Source organism: Rhincodon typus, chromosome 10 (genome assembly GCF_021869965.1).
Source record: "Rhincodon typus isolate 14 chromosome 10, sRhiTyp1.1, whole genome shotgun sequence".
NCBI lineage: Eukaryota > Metazoa > Chordata > Chondrichthyes > Orectolobiformes > Rhincodontidae > Rhincodon > Rhincodon typus.
Genome location: NC_063341.1, coordinates 57,333,123 through 57,351,666, shown reverse-complemented (window position 1 = coordinate 57,351,666; position 18,544 = coordinate 57,333,123). Strand labels below are relative to the sequence as shown.

General features: G+C 37.9%; 1 protein-coding gene across 1 annotated transcript in view; it reads left to right on the top strand.

Moving 5' to 3' along the window:
- Positions 1-18,544, top strand: part of ptprfa (protein tyrosine phosphatase receptor type Fa) — a 490,838-nt gene that overhangs the window by 326,511 nt on the left and 145,783 nt on the right. Inside the window, exons 12-16 of the mRNA XM_048601537.1 lie at positions 3,497-3,690; positions 7,275-7,301; positions 12,106-12,223; positions 13,026-13,604; positions 14,747-14,844. Of these exons, the coding sequence (XP_048457494.1) occupies positions 3,497-3,690; positions 7,275-7,301; positions 12,106-12,223; positions 13,026-13,604; positions 14,747-14,844 (1,016 nt within the window). The remainder of the gene's footprint in view (positions 1-3,496; positions 3,691-7,274; positions 7,302-12,105; positions 12,224-13,025; positions 13,605-14,746; positions 14,845-18,544) is intronic.

Below are 18,544 nucleotides of genomic sequence, written 5' to 3'. Positions count from 1 at the left end.
AATGATTGGTTATTGAAAAATAGCTCAAACCTACAGGTTAATGTATATAAAACTTTGAACATGCATGACATATTGACACAACAGTAAGCCATTCGTATGGAATCTTGGACCTCAGAAGTGAAGGTGTTGAGTGCAATAGAGGGAAGTTATGAACCGTATAAGGTGCTTGAGAGGGTACTGGGGGGGACTTACCAAAACGGTTTCAGGAATAAGGGAATTTTAATTACAAGGATAAATTGAAGGTGCTAGACTTGTTCTCCTTGGAGCAAAGTAAGTTGAGGGAAAATCTGGAAGATGTGGTTAAAGATGACTTCATGAGAAAGAAAAGCTGTGCCTATTAGCTGATGATACAAGGAATAAGGTACAAGTTTAAAGTTTTGGGCTAGACATAGAGAGATACGGAAGTGAGAAAGAACTTCTACACAGCAAGCAGTCATCACGTGGAATTCACTGCTTACAAGGGTGGTCCAAATGGAGACAGACAATGATTTGATTTCCGAATGAAATTGGATAGATATTTGAAGGAAATAAACATTCAAGGTTTGTGGGATAGAGTGGGGGAATGAGACTGCCTAGTTTGCTCAGTAGAGAGCTAGCATGAATTTACTAAATAGCCTCCTTCTGTGCTGTTATGACTCAATTTAAATTTCTTTGAATTTAGTTTATGTGTTCCCATATTGCTTAATCACTTGCCCCCAGTTTGTTGCTAGCTGTTTGTTCACTCTTATGCCAACTCATTTCACACCCTTTTATCAATAATTAATCCAACCCTGATTCTTGTGGCATCTTGACAATCATAACCATTCTTTTGTCTGATATATTTAATTTCCAAACTTTATACTGTACTTTCTACATTTTGGAGTAATTAATTATTCCATGATATCAGATATCTTACTGAAATCTATCTGTAAAATTTCTCTTGTCAATGGGTCCATCATTGAAGAATTTTGGTATAATTGCAATGGAAAGCTCCCTTCCATAAATCCACATTTTCTTCTTTTGTCAGTTCGTCTAATTGCTATTTTATACCCTTTCCAGGAATATCTTCTATCACTTCACCTATGATAGATATAGATTTCAGTGAGCTCTACTTTTCTGGAATCTTCTTACCTAATTTTCTATTCTAAATCTTGTGTCTGGTTTCTTAACCTCCTGTACTTTATTAATCTTGGTTTCACCACCATGTATATGCATCATCAATTGCTTTACACAGTAATTATGTTCCTTCTCTTTTATGCTTCCGGTAGCATTTGAAATTTTTATTTGCTTGAATTACTTTTTTAAGCTTCTACTGTGCCTTACTATTGATTTAACGAATTAATAAACCCCAATATTCAGTATTGTCATTCTTTTAAGACTATGTTCGAGATTAACCCTATTATTGAATATCAATCCCCCAGCCCCTTCTGTTCTGATTTTGCATTAGGTGGTTTAGTACTTACTGAAAGATGTAATATTTCAAACACGGCTTTGTACATGTAGGGAAAAAATTATACTCTATGTTGGAAGTTGGTACTACATTGAAAACTGATTTATGCTAATCGTGCATTTAGAATCCACGAGTGCTTACATACTACATAGAAAGAGAAATCCTGTTTCTCAATTGTTCCAACTTTTGAGTTTTTATTCTTTTATCGGATGATTGTTGTTTGCAAGACCAGCATTTCTTGACAGTCTCTAATTACACTTGATAAGTCAGTGGTGAACTTATTAAATTTATCTGGCTATATGGTAATTTTTTAACAAATTATTCACTATCAAATTGAGTCTGTATCGTAACTGTCAATGATAAGCAGAGAATGCCAAAAGCAATGTCACATAGCAAGTTTCATTGATGAAATTAAAATTCCAATTGTTAAGCATAGCAATTAGTCATCATGGAAAAAGCTCATAACTCTCCTTAAAGAAAAAAGTTCGATGCCTTTATATATAAAAACACCTTTCTTCTTTCCCTCTTGAGCATGTACAATTTTGGGAGCAAAATTGGCATTTTGAGCTAAATTTGTGGGCATTTTCAGACTCAAAGGTGAGAGTAATTTTTAAAGTGGTGTCTGCATGTATAATAATTACTAATTAGTTAGAAGATTTGTCAAGTGGGTGATAGATGGATATTTTAATTCAACACCGATGCAAAGCAGACATTTTTGCTGAAGCTGTGTAATAAGATTCTTGCGCACCTGGTTTGTTAAACAACATTGACTGCTCAGTAGCTGTCCATCTGAAAGCTGATATTCAACTGTTAATTTGCACAATCTCTGAACACAGCAAAACATGGTAATTTTGTGTTAAACATAAAATATGTGAAGGGCAATGATCTTTCTGAGAAGTTAGAAGCATAACAATTAATGTTAACTCCCAGCTGTTTTAATTGCAGCATATCGAAGTTCAAAGATATATGCCGTGAAGAAAGAGAGATTTTAGTTACAAAACTCTGTAAAATATTTTATAGTTGCTATCTAGTAAATGCATCATTATATTCATTCTTTGTAATTGTGCAAAATTACTTCACAATGGTGGATGTCGCCAGGCTATAAAAGTGAAAATTAGCCACTTCATCATTATCCAGTGATATCAGCCGAAAGAGAGTTTTTGTGAATGTAAAGTGAGGGCAACATTAAATTCAGCAATGATGGGCTCATTTGTTAAATTGTGTGCTAACAAACTGTTCAGACCATGGATGGAAAATACTACAGAAGCTGCATTAAATGCATGTATATGGACGATATTGCCTTAAATGTAATACTGTATTAAGATAAAAATCGTGTTTCTTTTCCTTTGCTAAGTCTGCTTATCATATTTCTTGGTTAGGTAACCTGAAAAATGGGACATAGTTTTACAATATTCATCTTGATGATGCTAGTTTCATCAGTTGATTTGTGATGTTACTTTTTATTGTTAAATAGTTCTCTGTCTGAAATAACTCCAGAGTAGGGATTTATTTTTACTCATTCATAGAATGTGGGCCAGCATTTATTGTCCACCCCTAGTCACAGCTCACCACCATCTGCACAAAGGCAAATAGAGATTGGTAACAAATGCAAGCCCACATCCCATGAATGAATTTTTAAAAATCCCTACTTTGGAGTCATTCCCAGTTATTAGAATGGGAGGAAGAGAACAAATAGAATAAAAGGCAGTGGCCCTACAGGTTGAAGAAAATTGGCAACTGGTGAATTAGAATTAGAGTTGTGTTATTTTTAGAGCATTTACTAATCTTTTGAATGGTTTTCAGCTTTGTCTGAAATTGAGAAACTTTGCCTTAATTCCAAAGTAGTAGTTTTTCAAGATGTTTTTGATTTTTTGGGATGGGATGCACATGTGTGTAATGTTTTTCAAAAGAAATTGCTGTCCTTGTTGAAAGTAGGATAGTACAGACCACAAGTCTGCTAGGTCTTTACGGTGCATGGTGGAAGAAATATAAAGTATGTAAAATTTTACAATCACTTAATCAACCTAAAGAAATATTTTATAGTAACGACTGTACATTTTGTCATAGTGCCCAGTGCACCGCCACGGAAAGTGGAAGCAGAGTCAGTGAACTCAACAACAATCAAAGTAACATGGAAACCCCCGATATCAAGCAAGCAACATGGACAGATCCGGGGATACCAGGTTACCTATGTGCGTTTGGATAAAGGGGAACCACAAGGACAGCCAATAATTAAAGATGTAATGTTAGCAGAAGAGCAGGTAAGCATAATTAGTTGTTCATATTTGAGTTATCAAAAATTACTAATTGTGAAGGAAGAAGAAAGAAATTGCCCTTTATTAGGAGCTACATTTATGAAGTATCAAATAACAAATAAAAAAACAAGTCTGACATGTATTCTTCTAAAAATATATCAATATTTTTATTGCAGTATGCTTTAGTGTATATTGATTTGTTGAGTTTGAGTTTGATATGATGAGCTATTCTAATAATGACTAAATCAGTTGTATCTGTAATGACACAGCACAAGTATTTATTTAAATTGATCCGGCACAAAACTTTCAGTTTATTGATTATCATTCACATTATGACTTCTAATTATTTCACTTTGTCCTCCAAAAATTGTATTTCAAACATGCCACATTGTTCTCTCTGCCCTCATCCATTTCATTGTAGGAAGGGAGTTCCAGGATTTTGACCCAACAACACTGAAGGAAGAGCTTTATATTTCTAAGTCAGGATGGTGTGAGACTTGGAAGGGAACTTGCAGCTGGTTGTGTTCCCATGCAATCTCTGCCCATGTCCTTCTCGATAGTAGTGTTCATGGCTTTGAAAGGTGCTGTCTAAAGAACCTTGGAGAATTTCTGTAGTGTATCTTGTGGATGGTAGACAATGCTGCTACTAAGCATTGGAGGTGGAGAGAGTGAATGATTGTGGAGATGGCGCCAATCAAGCAGTTTGCTTTACCCTGTATAGTGTCAAACATCTTGAGTGTTTTGGAGCTGTGTTTATGCAGGAAAGTGGGGAGCATTCTATCACCCTCTTGACATGTACCTAGTAGATGGTGGGCAGTTTTGAAGTGTCAGGAGGTGAGTTACTTGCTGAATGATTCCTAACTTCTAACCTTCTCTTGTAGCCACAGTACATATATGGCTAGTCCAAATGAGTTTCTGGTCAATGATAACCCCCAAGATGATGATAGTTGGAGATTTAGTGATGGTAACGCCTTTCAATGTCAGGGATGATGGTCTGAAATGTTAGAAATGGTCATCACCTGACAAGAATGTTACTTATCACTTTTCATCCCAAATCTGGATCTTATTCAGGTCCTGCTAGTATCTGAGGAGTTATGAATGGTGAATATTGATAATGAATAATGAATATTGTCCTAACTAAATATTCCCACTTTACCAGTCTTGTATCCTCGTAAAGTCCCTTTCTATCCACTTGTTCACTACATTTCAGTTTCTTTTCACCTGCAAACTCTGAAATTATGCTCTACATTAATATATAATCAAAAAGAACTGTGGCCCCAATACCAACCTCTGGATAACACAGTTGTATAGATGACAGTGATTGAACATTGATTAAATGGAATTCCTTTTAAGTTGTAGACTTGCTTGCTGAGCCAGTGTGTTTGATTGCAGACATTTTGTCACCCTGCTAGGTAACATTGTCAGTGTGCCTCCGGTGAAGTGTTGGTGTTCCGTCCCGCTTGTTATTTATATGCCTTGATTTGCTGGGGTGGTTGGCATCACTGCTGGTTTTGTCACCAAGAGACACGACCAATTCTCACTGGTCTCAGTACACACAGACAAAGAAGGACACAAATTTGACTGGGACAACACATCCATAATAGCACAAGCCAAACAGAGGCATGTCAGGGAATTCCCGGAGGCCTGGCATTCCAAACGGAACTCTATCAACAAACACGTTGAACTGGACCCCATATACAAATGACTGTAAAACAGAACCTGAAGTAATGCCAACCATCTCAGCAAACCGAAGCATATAAATAACCATTGGGACAGAACACCAATGCTTCTCCGGAGGCACAGTGATGATGTTACCTGGCAGGTGACAAAATGTCTGCGATCAAACACACTGGCTAGATGAGCATGTCTACAACCTCATCCACACCCGAGCTACAAATCTTCTCAAAAACTTTGGAATTCCTTTTAATCATTCAATAATGCAACATTCCCATGGGAACATGCCTTACAATGTGCATATAAGCAGTTGGAACCTTGAAGCATATCATGCGGGCAATGCTGTCTTTTTTTATCTCCTTTCCCACTGATAGAGAAAAATGTGTTTCTCTTGCTGTCTAGAGACTTTCTGACCTCCTTGATATTCATCTCTAGATGTTGCTAATATTGCTTATTGCAGTCTAAATTAGCCTCTGACAGCTGAATGGCCATGATCGTCAAAGTATTGGGCGGTGCTACTTATGACGTGGCTTGAAGCTGCTGACATAACTCAGCACCATCCTCATTGGAAAGTTGAATTTGTCTTCACTGACGTTGAGGTAGGAGAAATGCTGCATGGTCATGGCCTCCTGCTGGATACCATGCTCCTCCTCACTCTCCTGGCACATTGCCCTGCTTTGTAGAATCTTCCTTCTTGCTCAATTCCCTGATGCAGGCAATAGACCCAGGCTTGGATAATTTGTGAAGGCTGCCAACCCATTTGTCAAAGAAAACAGTTTCTATCTTTCCCCCTATCAAAACTCCTTAATATTTTGAACATTTCTGTTTACGTGTAACGAGAATTAAATAGTTTTGATATCAGCCTCTCTGTGGCCTTGCTGTATCCTTCTATCCAAGCTCAAAAGTCCCCATTCACCACTACTACTGTTTCTTCACGAACCACATATCTAAATTACTTTCTGCAGTTGATTACTTAATCCTCGTGCACCATATGTTAAATTTGCCTTTTTATTGCTAAGAAAACCAGGAAATGGATGTTGAACATCACTGTGATCACTGGATAACCTGTCTCATATTTGTCAGTGCACCTCATACGATTCATCCTGGTGCAAAGCTTTAGTTTAGGTCCATCTAAATTTGATGCCCTGCAGCAATCATTGATTCACACACTGAGTCAAAATCTTATTGCATATTATGCAAAACTGAGCATTTTACTCTTATTGACTAAAATTCCATTGTACATGAGACGATTATTTGGTTAATGACTCCTGTATTTAGATCTATATGTTGCAATTTCAAGAACACAGTCATTTTATGTCATGAAATTATATGAATAATAATAGATAATATATGCATAACAAGTGCATATCATTAAAAGAAATGTTTAAATTAGCAGAAAATAAATTGGAGGTGGCTGTGACATAGTGATTGCATGCTCTTCTAGATATGGGTTGGTGGAGAGATTTAACATTATATCGTGCGTGCGTGCGTGCATGTGTGTGTGTGTGTGCCTGTTTGTGTGTAAAACTTTCAGATTTTTTCATCTGTTACATGTCTTTGAATTGGTATTAATGACCTGAAACGTGAGGCATGAAATAATTTGTTACATGGCAGCCAAATGCTGTGTCCTATAAAAGGTTACGGTTAAACTAAGTGTAAGCAGCAGGTATTAATGTGAGCAAATCCCAAAGACTACTGCTGTGAATGCAGATGGCTGAACCTTCTAGTTTGTGCAAATAAATAATAAACTATACTAATTGCTGTGCAATGTAGTCTGAAAGTTGCTATTTTAAAATATGTTTCTTGTTATTTTCTCTGTTCATAGTTAGCATGTATCCTTACTAATCCAGTCCAGATTGCCTTTCCTCTAATCCCTCTTTCTAATTGTCTTTATTTTCCCCAAACCCATCGTTCAGTGGGAGTCTGAGGACACCCAGGAATATGTGAGTAATAAACGTGTGCAGATCTGGGCATGGGCTTTCTCTGAAGTAATCAGAGGGATGTCAAAGATGAATGTAACAGAGATAAATAGAGAAGAAATGTGTAAGACCTTTAACGAATTTTAAGAATTCTGGTGACTTTATTATAGTTGCTATACGAAAGGAAGTCAGTAGTAGTACATTCATTGACCTTGATGCAAAAATTGCTTTCTGGCTGAAGGTGAACAGCATGAAAGATTAAAATTTTGGCAGCATACAGATTTTATTAGACTATTCAATAAATTGATTCACGACCATGTGTATTCAACCAATTTACTTTTTTTCATCGCTAACTGATTTACCCAGTTTTGCATGAAAAATATATAATATTCAAAAACAACTATGGATGATCATGCAGTTTGCTGAGACCTACATTTACTATACAACAGTCAGAGGTGGCAGTGAAGTCTCCTATTAATAGTTAATCTATCTTTGGAATTAAAAATGTTGCCAAGCTCATTGAGTGCTATTATTTACAACACAATCATACAGGGGCAGAATTGCAGAGATGTGATTCAAAGGGTTTCAATTATCCTCACACTAATTGTGCTTCTGACCCACAAAATAGAATTTTCATTCACCACACATTTCATCTTCACCTAAGTTGTGAATTAGTACGCATTAGCAGGACCCATGTTAGTGAAGAAAGTCAGAAATCACATGACACCAGGTTGTAGTCCAACAGATTTATTTGAAAACACAAGCTATTGGAGTCTTACTCCCTTTTCGGGTGTTGGTGAGAGAGGTAGAATCAGACACAGAACTTATAAGTAAAAGATCAAAGGGTCACACCACCAAGGAGGAACTAAACAAACCTAAGATGCCGTTAAATCTTTAATCAGTTAGAAGGTTTTAATTGATTAATATGTATATGTAAATCTCCAAATTGCTTTGAAGTCACTGTCCTTAGAGAACTAAAGGTTTTATCAGTGTAAGGTCAGAAATCTCACAACACCAGGTTATAATCCAGTAGGTTTATTTGAAAGCACAAGCTTTCGGAGCCTCAATCTTTCAAGTTTCAGGTAACAACTGAAGAAGGACTGAGGTTCCAAAAGCTGTGTTTTCAAATAAACCTGTTGGACTATAACCTGGTGTCGTGTGATTTCTGACCTTGTCCACCCCGGTCCAACACTGGCACCTCCACATCATGGTTATCAGTGTAAAGAAGAGGTGACATTTTAGGCCAGATAAACGTCCCCCACAGCAGACTTCGGGATACACAACAACGTCGAGTCACCGAGCAGAGGGTGACAGCCAAGTTTGGTACCCATGAGGATGGCCTTAACCAGGATCTTGGGCTCATGTCAGACTTCAAGTGACCCCACCACACTATACATTCTTACACACGCACACATACACACACACTCACTTACACAAACACACTGACACACACACACACATACACATACACACACAGATCCTCTCTCATACATACACTGTCTCTCACACACACACACAATCTCTCCCTCTCTCACACACACTCTCAGACACACACATACACACACACGCTCACTCACTCACTCTTCCTCTCACACGCACACACAAACACACACTCTCCCTCTCTCTCACACACACACACATGCGAATCTATGGGGTGAATTTGTATTTGCAGATACATTCTATTTTTTTTAAAAAGCACAGTCAATGTGGCGTTTTATAAATCCCTACTTTAGAAATAAAACCAGTCTGACTCCAAACTAAAACACAAACAGATTCTAAACAAGGCCTTACACCTAACGTGCATTGTTTGATCTAAAATGTCATCTCTTCTTTACACTGATAAAGCCTTTAGTTTTTTCAGACAGTGACTTCAAAGGATTTGGGGATTTACATATACCTATTAATCAATTAAAACCTTCTAACTGATTTAAAGATTTAACAGCATCTTAGGTTTGTTTGGTACATCCTCATCAGTGGTGTGACCCTTTGATCTTACTTATAAATTCTGTGTCTGATACTACCTCTCTCACTAACACCTGAAGAAGGAGCAAAGCTCCGAAAGCTTGTGTTTTCAAATAAACCTGTTGGACGATAACCTGGTGTCATGTGATTTCTAACCTTGTCCCAACCTAGTCCAACACCAGCACCTCCATATCATGGTTAATGAAGAAGGCTGCAGCTTATTCACTGTCCTGATTACGAAGTTCACTATGTGAATATTGGAGCACATAATGGAGGACAGAACAATATTATCATTCTTGTTCTGTTTGGTAAATAGTAAAACTATTAATTGGCATAATGTGTACCCACTTAACCTTCATTCTAATGTCAAAGAAATTTTATGTAAACTATGATCAAAGTTATTTTGATTCAGGCCTTTATTATGAAATCCAGGCCAAATCACATGCTGGATTCCCAGACAATTTTAAAACATTTTGTTTTCAATTAATTCTTCTTCAGTGTCCTCTGAGTGATAGCAGTGGCATTAAATATATTATGCTAGGCAAATCTGTATAGAATTTAAATGTACAACTGTGTGGACAATTTAAGAAAGAAAAACAGAAATAGTATTCAGTTGTTGAGTCTTTTATGGAAATTAAGAAAGTAGAAAATGTGCAGCATATAGTTTTATTGACCACTTCTCTTTGACATCCCTGCATTACCATTTTGCACTGAAAATTCTGTGTTTTCTCTGAATTAACCCAGCTGCATGAGAAATAATCTTGCTGGAAGAATCTAATGGATATTCTTGTAGATATGTCGTAATTATGCTGGCACAATATGTGCTTTTTCTTTGCTATGTTGCGTGTGATGTGTTGCTTGTTGAGACTTGTTTGCTGGTTTTGAACTGGTTTTGTACAAATCCAGTGGTGCTGGATCACTGAGCTGGGCAGTTTGCCAGACTGTATGGGTAACAAACCTCGATGAAGATCAGCATGTCTTGTTTTTAACATGCCACAAAAGATTTGTGATAATAAAAAGGATCAGTGAGAGAGAACAAAGCCCACAGTCAACTGTATTTGCAGTGCAGGGAGCAAATAAATCTTTTTTAAGATGTAAATTTCTGATCCTTTGCCTGAGAATTTTGTTTAGTATTTATAATAATACTGTTTGAGGACACACCTTTCTTCAAATAGACTGACTGTCCTTTATCAGTTCCTTTTATGTGATTTATAGACTGTAAACCACAAGATGGCAAATTTCGAAGAGCCAGATCTACTGTATCCTTATTGCCCAAATTCAAATTTCCCTCGTTGTACTCTTGTTGAAAATCTAGCTGTGATCCTTTTCACAGAATCGCAGAAGTGTTATGGTGCAGAAGGAGCCTATTCGGCCTATCGTGCCTGAACCAACTTGTTGAATGAGCATCATTACCTCATGCCAATCTCTTGCTTTCCCCCCCCACCCTTGCACATTATTTTTATCCAAATAATTATCCATTACCCTATTGAATGCGGGTTTTGTTCCAAGTTTTTGGGACATTGCTGCCGCTTTAGTGCTGACCGTATTGGCACTTTTCCACCTCATGCTAATTATAAAGAGCCACTGGCAGTCTCCACCTGCTGGGATTCACCATGAATACTTAATAATCCACCAACTCTAGTGATTGTGCCAGGGTCATGAATTCAAATTAGCTGATGGAAAAGAGAAATTCAACTAAACTTGTTTAATTAGTAATTTCTACCCTAGCCACTGAAGTTAAGTGAGATTGTTACAGAATAGAAGCACAAGTCAATGTGCTTAGTCAAATGGTACATTTAGTGAAATGGCATGATAAGATACGGAGCAATTTTCCACCCCAGTTGCTTTCCAAACAGAATATTGCTTGACACAGATTTTGGAACAGCAGAGTTCCAATTGGAAAAGGGCAAGACAGCAATCTCGTTGTACAGTTTAATGTTCAGATGACTAATTTGGTAAAATTAGAAATCATTTTAGCGTACACCCAGTCCATGGATGGGCATGTCCATCTGTGTTAATAATCTATGTAATAGGGAAGAGCAAATGTTGCATTATTTTCAAATGAACAAACAGTATTTCTATCAGTTCAAAAATGAACAACTTTGGTATTGTCCTGGACCAGTCAGAGCCTTATACAGTTGACTGTAAGAGCTTAGATAAAGGTGGGAATATATACTGCTGTGTGCATGTGTGGATGCGTGGAAATGGTGGTTTGCAGTGCATTGGTGTTGGTTTTTGATTTCTAAAAAAATATTGCTTGAGTTAATCTTAATTGATTTAGTGCATTATTCTCTTTCTATGTTATTAATGTTTGTGATATTTCTGTGCTTTGTTGAATTCAGCACTTTAATTCAAACAAGAATTGATGGAAGATATGGTCACTTCACCTGGATTACACACCAAAAGAATTTAGTTAACTAGGATGGAAATTTTATTGCAATCATTGATGCTAAGTGCATTGCCAAATTACTTCTGATTAGTTTCAATTCTAATGTGCATTTATTTTTATTCCCTTAAAGTAATTAATATGATCTCAGTCAGAGTTCCTTTAAATGAATTTGGTTTTTCTCACCGTTGATAATGAAATATTTAAATCCATGTTAATTACTAATCAATTGCAAAACATATTTGTGAAAATCATGAGCTGTTTATGTATCACGCTTTTGTACTAAATTGTTGAAGCCTTAATGTATCTCATTAAGATTCATGTTTCCCCCACTGCCCTGAGCATAACCTATTGGATAGTATTCCAACTGTCCACTCTTTAACGTCCTAATTATTTTTTATGCAGGTGTTCTGTATTGATAGATGAACATTGAATAAACTGTTTGAATAAACTATCTGCTTGTCATGCATTTAACAATAGGAAGCCATTATTGGGGGACTGATGCCTGAAACAACATATTCCATTACTGTGGCAGCATACACAACCAGAGGGGATGGAGCTCGTAGCAAACCCAGGCTGGTTACTACTTCAGGATCTGGTAAGAAGGGAGATCACCTTACATTAGCCATTGTATTAGATGAGTTCTTTGGGTAAAAATTTAGCGAAAGAAGTTTTTAATTCAATGTGGTATTGACTCTGCGCTCCTGTTCCTTACTACACCGACTCCACATTACTTTTAAATAGATTATGTTTCCAACAATAGCATAAAAATAGAAAATGGCAACACTTTAAAGAGCAAATGAAGTAGTTCATGTGCAGAATAAGATTGTACCAAATGCTTTTCTGTGGGTGCGATGCTGAAAGTTGATAATACAGTGCATTACTGAAAGAGGACTTTTCAAATTGAGGCCAGCTCCCATTAGTATGTGGTTCTCCTTTCAAGAAGAACCACAAGATAAATGGAGTCCTGCCAGGATTTAAAGGTCTGTAGGCTGTGTAGGATTCTTTGCGTAGGTGAAGTAATTGTTTAGGATTAATGTCACCTGTAATGGTGATGTGTAGTTATGTAGACCTGGTAATGTTGCGCTGTGATGCTGAGATTAGCAGGATCTGAGAAAATGTTTGATTAATTGAAAAATTACCGTTACAGTTTTATAGAGCAGCTCTGTTATTAATTTCTTCAAATAGACAAGAAATAGCAAGACTCAATGCCAATGAACTCAGTATTTATAAATATAGTGAGGGAGGAAGCAAAACCAACTGCTAAGCCCTTTCATTGTTTTCTGATACATTTCTTTTGTGATGTTTAATTATTTTAGAGCTAATGCCACTAGATTGAGCTAATGAAGATATACTCAAGATTTAACCAACAATCAGCTTAACTTTGCTTTGTTCTTCAGTTCCAGGCATGCCTGCAATGGTTATCAGTGTCACTAAAATGAATACTGCCCTCATTCAATGGCAGCCACCACAACAAATGGTGGATGACCTGCTAGGTTTCCGACTACAATACAGCCGGACTGATGAAGATAAGCCAAACATTATTGAACTTAGTAAGAATAATAACCATTACACTGTGATGAACTTACACAAAGGGGCCACATACATCTTCCGGTTGAGTGCCAAAAACAAAGCAGGATTTGGTGAGGAGACAGTGAAAAAAATCATAACACCAGAAGATGTGCCAAGTGGGTTCCCACAAAACCTACATGTTGTGGGACTTACCACATCCACCACTGAGCTTTCATGGGACCCACCAGTTATGGCAGAAAGGAATGGGAAAGTGATCCTCTACACAGTGTTGTTCCGTGATATCAACAGCCAAAAGGACCTCACCAATACAACTAACGAAACTCAGATAACACTGAGCAGTCTGAAACCAGACACTACCTATGACATTCGAGTGAGAGCTCATACTTCCAAAGGGCATGGTCCATACAGTCCTAGTATTCAATCCCGTACCATGCCAGTTGATCAAGGTAAGGAATTTGTCAAATCAAAACTGTGAGTGAATCACAGTCAGCAATTAACCCAAAATTCCAGAATCATTCTTCCATTACTGGAATGAGATACCTACTCAGCTGCTGTGATTCAGCTGTGTCCCAGGTCATTGGCTGGGATAACTTACAGGCAGATGCAACAAAGGCAAACATTCTAATGTACAATAGCATGCAAGGAAACCAAAGCCCTGAAAGGCCCAAAGATTTTTTTCCTCTAAAATTGCTACCTTTTGGGCAGACCTGGACATAGCTGGTTTGTACCAGTTTCCAAAGAGCATCCTTACTTTCTCCTCCACCACATCTCCGACAGTCAAAATAGGACAGTGAATGACATGAGTTCTTATGCTAGTTGGAATTTCTTGAAGTTGCTTGGGCCACATTGTGTTTTACTGTTATCCCCCAGGTTTTTAGTCACCTTTCTCAATTCGTGGAAGTTTGGATCTAGTGATCTTCTCTAAGGCTTATTTCCGATCAAGAATGCCAATTTCTGAATTTCAGTGATGCCTTGTTGTCTTTATTGCTTGATACTTTTGTGCAGCATCTTTTTTATTCAGAATGATTATAGATTCCTAATGCAGTGCACCAGAGACTGATTTTACGTAGTATAGTAATGAGTAGTTACTTAGCTCATGTATTGTCCAGAATGCTAGGGTTGCAATCACAGCCAAATTGTTGAGGGAATACCAAAAGCAATACTAGAACTTGAGGTGAAGAGCTTAATCTTCCCCTTCCAAAAAGAGAAATGGTGTAGAAAGTAGCAGAAAGCGAAGATAATCAGGCATGTTGATGTCCAGGACATGTTCATTGCCTTCCTACCACCATATCAATGATGTTCTGGGTACAAATGCCAAAACTTCACAGCAGGAGCTCTTGTGGTGCAGTGGTACTGTCCTGACCAATGAACAGGAGGTCAGGGTTCGGGTTCCACTTGCTCCAGAGGTGTGTAAACATCTAGAACCTGCACCAAAGAATGAATAGCTAAATCTCTATGACTGTACAGCTGAAAACCGTGCTGGCAATTTAGTATTGGTCCCAAATGAGTTGCTACAGGTGCCATATTCTATAAAATCTACCTTCATTTAGGTGCACGTATATACTGATACTTTTGATCTTTTCGACAGTGTTTGCTAAGAACTTTCGGGTCAAGGCAGTGATGAAGACATCAGTGTTGTTAAGCTGGGAAGTACCGGAAACATACAAGCCAGGCGTGTCTTTTAAGGTTGGTGTAGTATTCTGACAGAAAAATTTGATTCACTGAACGACATCTGAAAGAAAAGTTTTCCTTTTTTCATACATCACATAATTTGTTGTCTTAAAGGATTGGACTTATTTCCTCCTTTCGCACCCATTCCAAGTTCGTATTGAGAATTCCTCATCTTTGTCTTATCATCAAATTGGGATTAAATATGCTTTTTCAAAAAATTTACATAGTATGTAAAATACAGTTGGAATTAGATACAAGATTCTTCAGTTGACTGACCTAAATGTAAACTTATAATATTAAATTTATAGCTACACAAAAATATGATCTACGAGTCTGTTGTCAGGTTATGACTGCTTAGTTCTGGAAAGTAAATGTAGGGGACTCTGTTTGATCTCTTGGTTAGATTGCTGTCAAATGAGTTCCGAAATCCAATTGTTGTGGAATCATAGTGTGTTCTGCATAGGTGAAAAATATGAGCTAATTCAGTTTTTAAAGAAATTTGAAAGATGCCCTATCTAATGATTTAGAATAATGTTGATTTTAAGAATTTACACCATTTCTGAAATCTGAAAGAACCCCATTTAAGCTGTACACTCAGACCTAAGCTGGTTTCATCAGGTCTACATGGAGATCAAAATGATACCAGGATAAACTGCAGACCACAGTGTCAAGTCAGTTGACCCTTTTTTAGAACTGATTGTAGCTAGGAAAAGGTGGTATTAATGATAGGAGGTGGGGGAAGGGAGTGATCAGAAGAGTGGACATGGAGCTCTGAGAGAGAGAAAGAAAGTTATGCAAACAAGGGGATGGTAGATAGTAAGCCAGGGAAGGAGCAAAGCTAATAATGGGGACAACGAGTAGTGAAAATGGATTTACTGAAAGCATGACAGGGCCTGGGGTACAGGGCATACCAAAAATAATGTAAAAAGTTCTTTTTGCATGCTGAGTTTCTTGTAACCCTTCTTGCCGGAGCTGCAAGTCATTGTTTGAATTTTTTTGCGTACTTTTGCTTACTTTAAAATTAATGTTCATTTTCTTTTTCTGTTTAATATTATCCAAATTATGTTGCAGAAGTTTACTAGTCATTAGAATATTACACTTATCACCTAATCAATAAGCAACTGGTATTATTATGATCATCAGACACCATTTCTGTCACCTCCAGCAAGATGCCACCACCAGACACACATTCCCCTCCCCTCCCTTGTCCGCCTTCCTCAGGGACCGTTCCCTCCAGGACACCCTGGTCCACACTTCCTTCACTCCCAACACCTCCCCACAGCCCTACGGCATCTTCCCCTGTAACCGGCGAAGGTGCAACACCTGCCCATTTACCTCCTCCCTCCCCAGTATTCAAGGGCCCAAACATACCTTCCAGGTGAAGCAACACTTCACCTGCACTTCCCAGAATCTAGTCTACTGCATTCGCTGCTCACAATGTGGTCTCCTGTACATTGGGGAAACGAAGCATAGACTTCGCAGAACATCTACATTCTGCTCGCAGAAAAGACCCTGAATTGCCTGTTGCCTGCCACTTCAATGCACCACCCTGCTCCCTGGCCAACATCTCCATCTCTGACTTGCTGCAGTGTTCCAGCGAAGACCAACGCAAGCTGGAGGAACAACACCTCATCCTTCCACTTGGGGACCCTACAGCCCTCCAGACTCAATATTGAGTTCAATAATTTTAGGGCCTAAACTCTCCCATGTCCCAGCCCCCCACCCCACACACCAGGCCTTGTTACCACATAGCCTGCCACTACACACCCCCTGTTGTTAGTCACTAACAGTCCCCATTAACAACTATTCACCCTCCCAGCTTGATCGTTAGCAACTCCTTTGTCTGTCCAACTGTCTTTCTCTCTCTTTGGGCCCTGTCCTATCATTTACTCCCTACCCACCCACCTCCCTATTTTCTGGCATAACATGGGCAGCTTTTAGTATAGCCAACCCATTTTCACCCACTCATTGTCCCCATTATCAGCTTTTCTCTTTCCCTGGTTTACTGTTTAACATCCCTTTGGCTGCCCAACACTCTTTCTGTCTCTGAGGGCTCTTCTCCATCTATCTGGTCACTCCTTTCCCCCAACCTTCTGTCATCCACATAAATGCCACTTTTTCCTAGCTACTATCAGTTCAAAAGAAGGGTCACCAGACTTGATATATTAACCCTGTTTTCTTGCCACAGATGCTGACAGATCTGCTAAGATTTCTCCAACAATTTCTGCTTTTGTTTCAGATATTCAACATCTGTAGTTCTTTGTTTTATTCTGAAATCTTCAAAGTTCATTTGGCTGACAGCTTTAGCCATTAAAATGAAATGCAAAGTGCTGGAGAATCTCATTATCTGTGGAGCGCGAAACAGGGTTGACGTTTTGGGCACAATGACTCTTCTTTGAAACTGAAGATGGCAAAAAAATGATTGCTTTTGCGCAAGGTTGAGGCTGCACATGTGGAACAGGTGGTGAAGGTGCCCATAGCAAAAAGACAAAGGGAGTGCTAATGGTAGTAAAGGAGATACGGGTAGCTGCAAAATATGTGTTAATGATAAGTGTGAATAAGAGAAACTAGGTCATGCTCTGAAGTTGTTAAAATTGTTGGTGAGACTTGATAGCTATAAAGTCCTTAAACAGAACATATTTCCTCCAGCTTGGGCTTCATTGTAACACTGCACAGGCCCAGGATAGAAATGTTAGCATGGGAGCAAGATGTTGCATTGAAATGGCAAGCAACTGGGAAGGTAGCAGTCAGAATTCTAGCCATTAGTTCCTTGAATTGGATAAAGTCAGATATATTTTTCCCCATTTGCTAGTTCATTCATTTGTTCTACAGTTTTGATGGACTCTTTAAATTTGTTTTTTCTCACATAAGTCCTTTTCATTAAGGAGACATTGTTTAAAGTACTATAGAGAATTGAAGGATTCTTGGCTTTTATTGCTTTGAAAGGAACACCAGGAAATAATATAAAGGATCATAATCTAATGAAATCTGGTGTTTTCTGTTGTGTTAGTTCTATTCATTGACACAGTTAAAGCTAAGGATATGTGGGATGTCATTTTCATTTACTCAACATTCAAAGAGGGAGAACTGTATCAGGATTATATTAATTTTAATACATCTTAATAAATTCACTATTTACTCATTTGAAGCTACTTTCCAAATTACCTCAGATTACATTTCGGTACATAACTTTACCTGTGAAAAGAGTTCTTTATGTGAGATACAAATAAGTATCTGAAAATTATCAAAATTGTAACAGCATCTTTATGAATCTGAATAAATAAATTACTTGGCAGTGGAAATGTACTTATAAATATGATTTGTGTTCTTACAATATTTGCTTTTCTGAAAATGTAAAACAGCTGCCATCCAAAATAAGCCAAAAATTATGGAAATTATAGGCTTTGATTTGAACTTCAGATGAGTTTTCAGCAGGTGAGTGACAAATTGACTTTGAAACTCACCGTTTTAGAAATCAGGCCCAAATTATTTTGACTCCTGGATCTCACTTACATCATGGCACTCAAATTCCTCCCTGAAATGGACAGAAAATCACTTGGCCCACAGGCCATCCATTAATACTTGGTGAGTAACAGAAAAAGGACAAGTTAAGCAATGAGATGCTATGATTATTCAGGCCTCTTTGTTTGAAACAGCTCATCTAACATTTTAACTAGTTGCCTGGAAAGGAAAGTGGTAGATGAAACTTCTAAAC